The sequence below is a fragment of the Syngnathus acus genome, chromosome 16 (assembly GCF_901709675.1).
Source record: "Syngnathus acus chromosome 16, fSynAcu1.2, whole genome shotgun sequence".
In the NCBI taxonomy this organism is placed as follows: Eukaryota; Metazoa; Chordata; class Actinopteri; order Syngnathiformes; family Syngnathidae; genus Syngnathus; species Syngnathus acus.
The window spans coordinates 7,526,103-7,537,793 of NC_051101.1; the positions used below are offsets into that span (position 1 = coordinate 7,526,103).

An 11,691-nucleotide genomic window follows, 5' to 3' on the forward strand; every position below is an offset into this window, starting at 1 on the left:
GCCCATCGTTCAAATAAAAACTATAGTAATTTTAGTCAATTTATACTTTAGCTTTAAGCTTATCTTGGTCACCTCATATCTGCTTTGAGTTTGTCCTGTTGATCTTAAACTATTTTATGCTCTTTTCCAGTTCATGTTGTAATTACTAGTAAATATGAACTTGAAGTGAAGGTTAACGCAGCGTCAAACACGTCGTGATCTTCAAGCATCCTTGATGAATTGCTCACTGCAGGCTGAATCCTATTAGTGCTGTCAAACACACACACGCACGCACGCACACATGAATGCAAAAAGATTCACGTACTCTATCATTGTCAACATGTCACGTGACACGGAAAGTGACTAGTTTTCCATCCAACGGAGCCTTATATGAATCAGCAAATTTAACAAAAAAAAAAAAGCTTCTAGCGAAAGTATTGGTCCTGCTCTATTTCCACTGCTCTTAAAATAGCTATCCCATTTAAAAAAAAAATCTAACAGCAATAATTGATGTATAGTTGTATGTTGTATTGATTGTAATGAGTGTATTTCTACACTTAATAACTAATTCGAATTAACATCTTAAATTGCATACATTTAAATTTAAATGCGTGTGCTCGCACATAATTTATACCACGTCGAACTTTGTGTTTTTATATGTTTGGCTAATTCAATCTTTTGACACATTCTCCTTGACATTTTTTGTCTTTAGTTGACAGGAAAAAAAATAAGCGGCTTTTCTTCACCATTTCTAGAATTCAGAATAAGTGCGTCTTGTGTGCCTGGCCAATATAAAAAAATAAAAGGCGGCTTTCAAAATATTGTCGGATAACACATTAGTTCTTTTTCCTTCCCATAATGTTTATGCCCAACTATTTTAAACGCGTTCTGAGCGTGCATGGACAGAGCTGCGTTAGATATCAGGTATTAAGGCCAGAGATCTCTCGTTTGATAGCCAATCGTCGTTCATCCTGCAGCACGTCACTACAACGCTTCGCTAATGACAACTCGAGCTATGTGCGCCGTTGTCCAATAGGAGCTGAGCTCTATAGAATCTTTGTGCGCGTCTACTTTGCTCCATTAATTCACTTGGGATGCGGACCGGCCGATGCTCAGAATTTTGGACATTTTGACCACTTTCAACAACGAACTCTGTTTAGCCAGAATTTAGACGTGCCTCTGCCGAGGTAAGAAACAAACCTAGAGAATGACTTTAATTTGAATGCATTGTAAATAATATCTTGTTTTTGTCATAGGGTGTACTGCAAATTTGTTTTGGATCCCACATAATGAAAACACTTTTTTATACCCGCTGCAGAATCTCAAAAGATCCCTTGGAGATGTGATGAATTCCTTTCTGCTGCTGCTGCGGACCTGAGGCCGGATCTTCTCTCACGTCCGTGGGCGACGCTGCTGTAAGGGAATGCGGCGAGACTTTTCTACGTAAAATCAAAAACGACACTATGAAGGAGAAATCGAAAAATGCTGCCCGGACTCGACGGGAAAAGGAGAACAGTGAATTTTATGAATTGGCCAAACTGTTGCCGCTCCCCTCGGCCATCACATCCCAGCTGGATAAAGCCTCCATCATCCGCTTGACGACAAGCTACCTCAAAATGAGAATAGTTTTTCCTGAAGGTGAGGCTCATGAATTACATCCAAGTCAATCTGTTTGACAAGTAATGAATGATATCCCTCAATGAACACAACATAGCAAATTCAGTGTAAACTGGTTGCCTTAATTATAATATGGTTACAGTATAAGTGTAATTTATTGCTACCAGTTTGGATTATTGTATTTTTCCAAAATGCATGTGTCTGGGGCCTTGTTAATAATTTGTTGTCGGGAGACAAATAATTACAAGTATTGCTATTGTGTGTGTAAAAAATGTAAATATATATTTTTTAAATTAAGTACAAGTTCCCTGGTCGTCGAGGGGTAAGCGAATTGCTGTCCAATTAACGGTACAGTGCAACGAATAGATAGAAAAGTGACAGCGCACTAAAATGATAATTAAATAAAAAATATTTCATGCAATATAGGTTATCTCTTGCTTTAAACTATTGAGTGGCTTGGTCGGGAAACGGGGAATACCCTGGCCTGGTTGGCCGAGATTTGAATCCAGAACTATATTAAAAACCACAATGCTTACACAATATTTTTTTTCTCAGTTAAATTTGAACTAAATAGAATTCATGAATTCCTTTGACCCCGAGTCATTTAATAGCCTCGGTGATGTGGTTTCCCGGAGTCCCTGATGAGGATCCATGCTGCACGCGTGACTGCTGCAGTGCCTCGCTTATTAGTAGCTTGGTCATGTCTGATCCTTCAACATATGGGACTCCTCTTGGAGCCTCACACGAGGTTCATTGTCACCATTTAGTTTAGTGTAAGGTGCACGTACAAAGAACCTGCATGGACGGGAAGCATTAAAAGCAGCCAAACTGTATGTGCACCGCAAAGTGGCATAATTATTGGTCAACACATTTCACAATTTTTTAATGTGGAAAAACCCTCTGCGGTATAGATAGTGATTTGATGAAATGACAGATGTCCAGCACACGAATAAAAATGACAATTAAGCAACATGTAAAACCATTGTTCTTTTCTTTTTGGTTAAATTACAACTTAAATCATATGTTCTTGTGGAATCTTCTCTGGAGGAAACAATCCTTTTGCAACATTGGATTTAATCAATTTGGACATCGGTTGCACATGAATAAAATTTGTTAAACTAACATATCATGTGAATACTTGATCGGTGTAACAGCGACGTTTATGGTGTGCAAAAGTATACGATATGCGACGTTTTTGTTTTTTTTATTTGGAACAACTATTTAAAAACTCAAATGCAACTAAATACATACTTATAGCCCCACAGAAAAAAATCTGATCAGTGATCAAGCCAGTCCCTCACTAACACCTTATAAGGTTATAATTATTTAAAAAAAATTCCACACCTAATCCAAGTTGGGCAAGTACTACATAATATTGATTGGATAGTGTGTATTTTTTGATCATCCCAAAATAATGAAATTTCTTCAAGTGAACCGAAGTACTATTTTATATTGATTGGATAGTGTGCATTTTTCGATCGTCCCCCCAAAATAAAATTTCTTCAATTGAACCGCTCATTGTGTAACATGAGGCTCACCACAGAGTGGAAAAACATGCTTTTACAGTCTGCCGCTTTGTGAATAAACTACGTGACGAAAATAACAATGCGCCCGTTTTTTTTTTTGGCGTTTTTTTTTTAATCTTAAGTTTCCACTTGGAGTATAATGAAATGTCTCCGTTTTTATTTATTTATGGAGTTGATTCAAACAAATCCAATTGAGTAATTCGGTTGTTCGTGGAGAATAAACTATTTATTAGGGGAGAAAATAAAGAAACCAAAAGTCCTGTAATAACCTAACATTATTGCCTTCCAACAAACTTCTAACAAGGCGGTGGTCGATTTAGCATTCATTATTTTGTTCCTGATGAAAAATTTAATCCAATTCAAGTGTTTATGCGGTCAGCCTTTCTTCTATGCAATTGTGTTTCGAGTCCAAACCGAGAAGTCCATTTTATGGAGCGCAGTGTTCCCCACATGCTGCCTGTTTATTCTGCTGCACATTTGCATTTCAATTCCAAGTCTGCTGCGCGGAGTGGTGTTTGTTTTGTCCCGCTCTGGGTATTGGGCCTCATGCAGCTTAACTCAAAGTTTTTTTTCCCCATCTTGAATAGTTTATGCTAATAGATTTACAAGACAAAAATGGGTTCTAGCTGAATTCATTCGTGTTAAAAGATGAGGTTTATTGAATGTGCTAATATTAATCAGATGAAATATTGAGGCTATGCGGGCATTTTTTGGCTATATGGTTACTTTGCAGCCAACATTGCAGTACACCATAAAGGGATTTATTCCCTTCCCTCATTTCCATCTGTTCAACAACATTGTATGCCGTACATATTGTTGCTTAATTACTTTGCTGTCCCCTATATGTTGTTTATTATTATTATTGTTTTTATTTACACATTTTGTTAGCTCGTGAACGCCCTTTTTTATTTATTGTTTTTTTTATTTATAAATATCTATAACTATATTTGTGTGTGATTTTTCTACCAGGCCTTGGTGAGTCATGGGGCCATGTGAGCCGGAGCTCTCTAGATGGGGTCAGCCAGGAATTGGGTTCACACCTTCTACAGGTCATTATTATTATTATTATTATTATTCAAGGAGTAGGTGGTGTCTTATTTGATGCAATTTACCACCCATTGCTCTCCTTAAAGTGCTTGAAGACATTAATGAGCTGAACGCATTCATGGTCATGCACACTCCACAATCTGTCTTTGAGCCTTCACACGGCACTCATCATCTCTCACATTAGCAATAATACAAAGGAGCAGGCTTCCCAGAGGCAAAGCCATATACAGTATATAGCAGTTTGAAACATGAACATGTGGCACGCAATTTTATGAATACTTTATGAAGTATATGTGAGAACACACAGTACATACAAATATTCAACATTTTTGTACCCTAGGTAAAACAGATGACTGGAGTCTTTATCTGGGCAAGAATATACTTTTATTTCAATTTTGAGAAATGAATTGTACATTTGAATCCATGCTGCAAATCAAAACAATGTTGTGCGGTTTGTATTCATGCTTCCACAGGTCCTCTCTGAGTCACAGTTTAAACAATATAAGGGTCATTATAGCTTCAAAAAGATACTGATACAATTGCTAGCCATATCTTTGGCTAGTTGTGATTTGTATGGTGACATCTCTGTTGTTTATTTCAGACATTGGATGGCTTTATTTTTGTGGTTGCTCCAGATGGGAAAATAATGTACATATCGGAAACAGCCTCGGTCCATTTGGGTCTGTCTCAGGTTGGTTTAACAAAGGTAATGTTAACTCCTTTGCTATGTTGCACGTGAGGTGTCACAGTCCTGACATGGTTGTGCATTTCAGGTAGAGTTGACAGGAAACAGCATCTTTGAATACATTCATCCTGCAGACCATGATGAAATGACAGCAGTCCTCACAGCACACCAGCCTTACCATTCACACTTTGTCCAAGGTGAACAATGAGCCTCAACTCTGTACATGATATGAACTCGTAATGTCATTAAATTGTGAATACTACCAAGAGAACCATTCATGACAGTGTGGAATTTTTTTTATACATGTATTATTTTTTTGCTCTTTTAATATGGTGCACCATTGTTCGGTGGATTTAAATGTATCAAAGAGCAAAATGACAGGTGCTATTATTCATATTTATTCAAATTAGCCCAGCATTACCCCTCATCATTAATGTTATTTCTGTGTGTGATGCTGAGTATACTTATTCTTTTTCCCTCCTTGCAGAATATGAGATGGAGCGCTCATTCTTTCTGAGAATGAAATGTGTCCTTGCTAAAAGGAATGCTGGGCTCACATGTGGCGGTTACAAGGTAATATCAAAAGGGGTTATTTTTATGTGGTGACCTCATCGTTTTCTTATTGCATCATTGAACGGAGATCCACTCGTTACCCAGGTGATTCACTGCAGTGGCTACTTGAAAATCCGCCAGTACAGCTTGGACATGTCCCCATTTGACGGCTGCTATCAGAACGTTGGGCTGGTGGCAGTCGGTCACTCGTTACCACCCAGTGCGGTCACGGAGATCAAACTGCATAGCAACATGTTCATGTTTAGAGCCAGTCTGGACATGAAGCTCATCTTCCTCGACTCGCGGTATGTTCGTTTATTTATTTATTTACATGTTTGCACCACTGATTCACCGTGAAATTGATGTCTGTGTCATTTCCACATTTTTTGTCCTCAATACTTTGTAAGTGGATTTGTTTCCAACCCAGCACTTTAGATGGCGTGTCAACATGAGAACACTTAATGACAGCTGGGTGTGCATGTGTGTGGGTGTGTTATTGTGTAGGGTTGCAGAGCTTACAGGCTATGAGCCACAAGATCTCATAGAGAAGACCCTCTATCATCATGTCCACAGCTGTGACTCCTTCCATCTGCGCTGTGCACATCATTTGCGTGAGTAGTTGAACATGCAACACACGCACAATATTATCTTAATTTATACATAAGAGGCATCCAAAATAATTATTCTATGAATGACTTGGTAGCCATTTTAGTTATTTATAATGTCATTTATTCGCTATTGTCATCCCCCTGAACCCCCACACACACTTTTTTTGTAGTTCTTGTGAAAGGGCAAGTCACCACTCGGTACTATCGTTTCTTGGCCAAACATGGTGGCTGGGTGTGGGTTCAGAGTTACGCAACCATCGTACACAACAGTCGCTCCTCCAGACCGCACTGCATCGTCAGCGTCAACTACGTCCTCACGTAAGTTACCCCTTTTTGCCAGAGTGAATATTGTAGCCCATTTCCCCCAACATTAAAATAATTTCGAAAGATATTATAGAAAATCAAATAAATGGCTTAACTGGGACTTAATTGGGGTTGCACATTCAGTATTATTGACGGGGGCTGTAACACCCTCTAGCTCCATGTATCCAAATCCTTGAGAATCACCATGCCTTGGTGAACTCTGGGCATGTTTGCAAACTTCTCATGCTAACCACTCCACAAACATGGTGGACCACCGCCACTATCTGCAAAGTGTGTAAAGAGCAGGGTATAGTGTGTGCGTGTGTGTGTGCATGTGTGTCTGTTTCAACTTTACTTGACTGCATTTGACAGTCAAAAATATAAGCGCTGTTAGACTGGGATAAAAATACACATTACATGCTTGTCACCTCTTTCTGTCTCTGCGACTTTGAACTGCACTCATCTGAGGAAGGCATATCCTGATCATTTATGTCGTGTATTACTTTTATGTAACTCACAAATATATATACGTATATGTTGTTTTATTTTCAAGAGCAAAATCATGACACACATTTATTTGACCTCCTGAATTCAGAAATCCGGAAAAGTATTGTGTTTATTGTCTTTTAATTGAGGCTTTATCCTTATTATTTAATAACTTTATGGTTCTTTTAGGACATGTGAATAAATGTTTGAAATAAAACACAAGTCAGAGATTTTGCACAAGACACAGATCTATAAGATAATCTTTGGCAGGTAAGGGGTGGTCTTTTGTTAGGAATGTTATCAAGGGGCAAATGTGTTCGTCCAGTAGCCTTTGTGTACATTCAAACCAGGTAAGAAGTGATAAGGGCGGTTCACCTGAACGTGAACTCTCACTGTGTGTTCAAGGTCTCATGACCTTATCGTCTGTATACCTGTCAATGCAGCGCTCTAGTAAGGACATCTTATCAGTGAAAGCTTTTAACCATGAAGGCTGATTTTTACTGCCATTGCCAGTGGTTTGATAAATGGTGCAAATCATGGACATCCTTGTGGTTCTTCTTTATAAAGGAAGATTTTTGATGTGATCCCTGTAGTATTCACTACACAGATAAAATCCGAGCGGTGAATTATTCCGGCAAAATTGTTAAAGCACTTTGACAAATTCTAAGCAAAAGAATAAATGAAGGGTGTCCAATCCTATGAATTACATCTATCTGGATGTACCAGATTCTTTATTACTATCAGGTTTGTGTGAGAGCAATGGATCACTATTCGTCTCAAATAAATCCCTGCCAAGATTTTCTGTTGTTTCAGCCTGATTTTCCATGGCAACATCCATAAAGCTCTTCCGAGAGAAATCGATTCCTTCTTCACAGTACCAAGACGTCCACACTCTACAGGCCTGATTTAGCAAGACATAGCCTTTAATCTCCTAATGTATTTGATTGGTCTGCTTTCCCTCTGTGTCGTGTTTGTTAAAGGCCTAGCTTCAATCCCTCCGGTAAAAAAAAAAAGCTTCACAACAGCCGTTCCAGCTCTCTCAGAACATCCCAACACTTCCAAGTATTAATGCTGTCACGCAGATACGCAACACTCAGTGTGTGCCATACTCATCAGCTTTTTCTGGAAGAGAAAAGAATAACTATACTGTATGTGTTTTTCAATGGGACAGGCCTTTAAGTAATTATGAACTATAATATTGTATGTTTTTGAAATGCAACTATGTACACTACTTGTGTCTCTTGTGTATTTAGGGAGACAGAGTATAAAGGCTTCCAGCTCTCTCTGGATCAGGTCATGTCCAAGGCCTCTTTCCCTTTTAGCAGCAATACAGTGAGCAGTCTTAGCGAGACAGGTAGAGCCAATAAGAGCAGGTTATCTCGCCCTAAAACCAAAGCAAGACTTTCCCCCTACAGTCAGGTGAGTATTTTATATTTGTTTTTATCAAGTGTCAAAAATATTTAGAAAGTGTTTTTTTAAAAAACAGCCATTCTATGAGAGCTATGTTGACAGATGTTTACGTTTGCATGAATCACCATGTAGAAAAGCTTTTATGCATTATCCCAATGAACAAACATTTTTGATGGTTCAGTAGTTTTAATCTGACTATGATAACCAGTGGTCTTGTTGGTTGCTTGAAATTCCTCTCAAAATTATTACCAAAATGTCGTCAGTTTTTTTTTTTATTCTAACTATGTGACCATTATTGTTTTTGCTTGTTTGTTCTTTCTCAACCCAGTATCCAAGTTTTCAGACAGAGCGGTCAGATTCAGATCAGGACAGTCCCTGGAGGGGAAGCCCTCTTACTGACACAGCCTCCCCACAGATGCTAGAGACAAATGAAGGCATGGATACCTCCTGCGTGTACAAGCAGTTTGCTGATCCTGGTCCGCTGTGCTACAGTGTGTCTGAAGAGCAGCATCGTACTGGCGATGGTCACAAACAAGTCCATGTGCATGCTCAAAGTCAAAATTGTGAGAGGGGTCGATGTGAGGCAGGGCGATATTTCCTTGGAGCGCCTCCTGGCAGTATGCCACATATTGCAGCAGTCCACAGTTACAATGGTAAGACATTGTATTTTGTTAAGTGTACAGACATGAAAAAGCATTCTTCAAGATTTGAGTCCAACAATGTCAGAAAACATTTGAATACATTTATTATGTGTTTCATAGGTCGGAATCATTGGGATGAGGACAGTCTGGTGAGCTCTTCAGATCGAAAATCCACCAGTGATTCAGGAGATCGCCAGCGAACTGACCAGTTCAGTGTGAGCCCACAGGAACCCAGAAAAATGGAATCACTAATACGAGCAACACAATATATGATTAAGGAGGAAGAAAGTCGGCTTCAGCTCCGAAAGGTTCATCCAGACACTCCACTGGGCCAGCTCAACGGACTGTTAAACACCGGCGGTCACCGCTGTACCTCAGAGTATACTCAAAAGCCAATACAGGCTGTGGTGTGTCGCGGTTTGAGTCATGTGATTAGCCCGGTGCACAGCCCCGCCCAATTGTCAAGGGTAAGTCCAGGGTCCGAAAGCCTCACCAAGTCCAAAGACTACCTCCAGTCAGACCCGGGCACACGTTCTTTTCAATTACATTACCCATTTGGTCGACCAGGCCCATGTTCAGATTCTCCCACCCCAGCGCCAGCTCTGTATCCACCCCACTCCCACTTTCGGCCATACTTGGAAAAGCATACTCCCTATCCCCTGACAGGCTATGCTCTTGAAAACCTCTATGACCAGGAGAGTCTCCGAGGCTACTGCACCTCTGCCAGCACGGACACGACCCCTCACCTCCGCATGCCGGCAGAACAGACACCCGGTCACAAAGGCACCTCTGTCATTATCAGCAATGGCAGCTAACACTCATTTTACACATGCACTGGGATTTATGTCAATAAGCCCTTGTGACTGGCTAGTTAGCCCACATAAAACATCACTGTTTTAATTCTTGGTTCCCTATGCGTATCATGTTGAAGATTTGGTCCTAGTAGGCCACTTGTAACATTTGAGAGGTGTACATCTCTTACACTATGTTATTACCTAATCTTAGGATTTGCCTAATTATCACAATAATAATAATCAATATGCGAACAATAAGATCTCATACGTGACTGTTAGACTGCACATTTGAGGCCCTCCGCACACAGAGCGACACGACCGAATGACAATAAACTCTAGCACACTGTATGAGAATCTGAAAGTAGTTTTAATGAATGGTAGAATGTTGGCTACCAGTTTTGTTATGAATTCAAATCTAAATTGCAGGTGAACAGTATTGCAATCTCTCTGATTTAATGGCCAAAAAAAAAAAAAAACGCTAAATTGTTTCACATCATCTTGAAAAAAGACATTTCACGGTATGAAGTGTCAGCCAACAGGCCAATAACGATACAGTAAAACAGTAAATGTTGTGTGTAATTTTATTTATAATTCCATATGTATCTGTGGTTAAAAATTGAAGTGTGGCGAGTCACCTAAAATGTGCTAGTGCAGCCAATAGCCTCTCAGATATTCATAATATCCACTACAGCATCCAGGGCAATATGATTCTTCCTTAATAATCCCACCGTGTTGATATAGTATGATATAGTCCCAGTTATGATGTGGTGCCTCAAAACATTCTTTCCTGGTAAGACCACCAGGGGTCACGGTTTTCCCATTACAAAGTGTTATTGGGATCACTTAGTGTTTTGCGACTGTTTAGTTCAGTTGTTTTTGGTCACATCGCTTAGTGTGCGGCGGCCCTAATAAACACTTTAGTCCTTCAAATACGCACCAGGACTGACTGCTAAATTTGCTTTCAATCTTTGCTTTGCAGTGTACTGGACTTGAGGATTTACATATTTCATGAATTTTGTGGGGGAGTAACTGTGCAAACAGTGCCAAGAAGTAGTAGAAGCACTATTACTGACTTAAAAATTACTACCATACGTAGAGTATAACAATCTGAGAGTCATTCTCATAGTTGGGGTCGTTTTAGTACATTTTAAGTCCAGGTAAAGTTCAAATAAGCATGTCATGTAAATTTGACACGCCACAGTCAAGAGGTTTGTTAACAACCCTGCCAAAATTAGACAATTAAAGAAATTGCTAAATACGTAACATGAGGCTATAAAATATGGAACATGGTTATATTAGTGTAGTGAAATCATATTGCTGGCGTAAAGTGGAATCCTTGTACTACATCCAAATCACTTTTTACGTCATTGGTTATAATTTGTATAAATACTAATAATAGTATAGATTTGTGGGGGAAAAATATGACACAACAAATTGAGAAATAGGAGGTTTTAGCCAAATGCCAGCGGTTTGACCAGTTTAAATAACAAGAACTGCTTCACTGGGAAAGATGCCTGAAGCAACCAAACTGGTACTTTGTGACTGAGTTTATACCCAGATTTCTTTTTTTAGTAAACTTATGAGCAAAAAATATGTGCTGAGCCTCTCAAAGCTATTTATGCGGTCCTGTAAATAGACTCAATTGATAGGTTCAACATGTTTTTGCACGAGCAAAATGTAATCATCAAAATGTTTCTTTATTGATTGAAACACTGCTACAATCAACCCAAAATTTATTTGTGTGTACAACTGAGTGTGTTTCTTTAAAAAATAAAATAAGATTGCAGAGATTAATTTTTATGCTTGGTTCTTGGACAGATTCACATGCACCTCCATATTAGGTAATCCATTGTAAACCCAGGTTTTGGTACAGAGCAGTTATCAATTTGCTATCCTAGAACATAATTTAATATGAAAAATATATTTTATGTAGTATATTGTATCTAATCAAGTCAATTTTAAAAAAAACTACATAAACACATTCATCACTCAAAATACCAGTTATATTTTCAGCAATGCAATATGTTTGCAACTGAATTTGAT

The 11,691-nt window shown here is 38.9% G+C and overlaps 1 protein-coding gene across 2 annotated transcripts; it reads left to right on the top strand.

Annotated features, from left to right (window-relative positions):
- Window positions 1–1,044: 1,044 nt before the first annotated feature.
- On the top strand, window positions 1,045–11,442 carry sim1a (SIM bHLH transcription factor 1a). 2 transcript variants are annotated; one of them, XM_037274694.1, is made up of 12 exons: window positions 1,045–1,166; window positions 1,298–1,617; window positions 4,092–4,171; window positions 4,771–4,875; window positions 4,943–5,051; window positions 5,342–5,427; window positions 5,512–5,711; window positions 5,911–6,017; window positions 6,185–6,332; window positions 8,057–8,222; window positions 8,542–8,866; window positions 8,975–11,442. In XM_037274694.1, exons 2-12 carry the CDS (start codon window positions 1,443–1,445, stop codon window positions 9,667–9,669), a joined length of 2,196 nt encoding a protein of 731 aa, XP_037130589.1. In that variant the 5' UTR covers window positions 1,045–1,166; window positions 1,298–1,442; the 3' UTR covers window positions 9,670–11,442. The 2 variants fall into 2 exon arrangements, with proteins under 2 accessions (XP_037130589.1, XP_037130590.1); XM_037274695.1 differs by having other exon boundaries at window positions 4,771–4,860.
- Window positions 11,443–11,691: the final 249 nt, after the last annotated feature.

Excerpts from the sequence above, each read along its gene's own strand:
- sim1a (XM_037274694.1), top strand. The coding sequence starts at position 1,443 with ATGAAGGAGAAATCGAAAAATGCTGCCCGGACTCGACGGGAAAAGGAG. Across the intron at positions 5,428-5,511 it reads TCACATGTGGCGGTTACAAG|GTGATTCACTGCAGTGGCTA; the intron begins GTAATATCAAAA and ends CTCGTTACCCAG. Across the intron at positions 8,867-8,974 it reads AGCAGTCCACAGTTACAATG|GTCGGAATCATTGGGATGAG; the intron begins GTAAGACATTGT and ends TGTGTTTCATAG.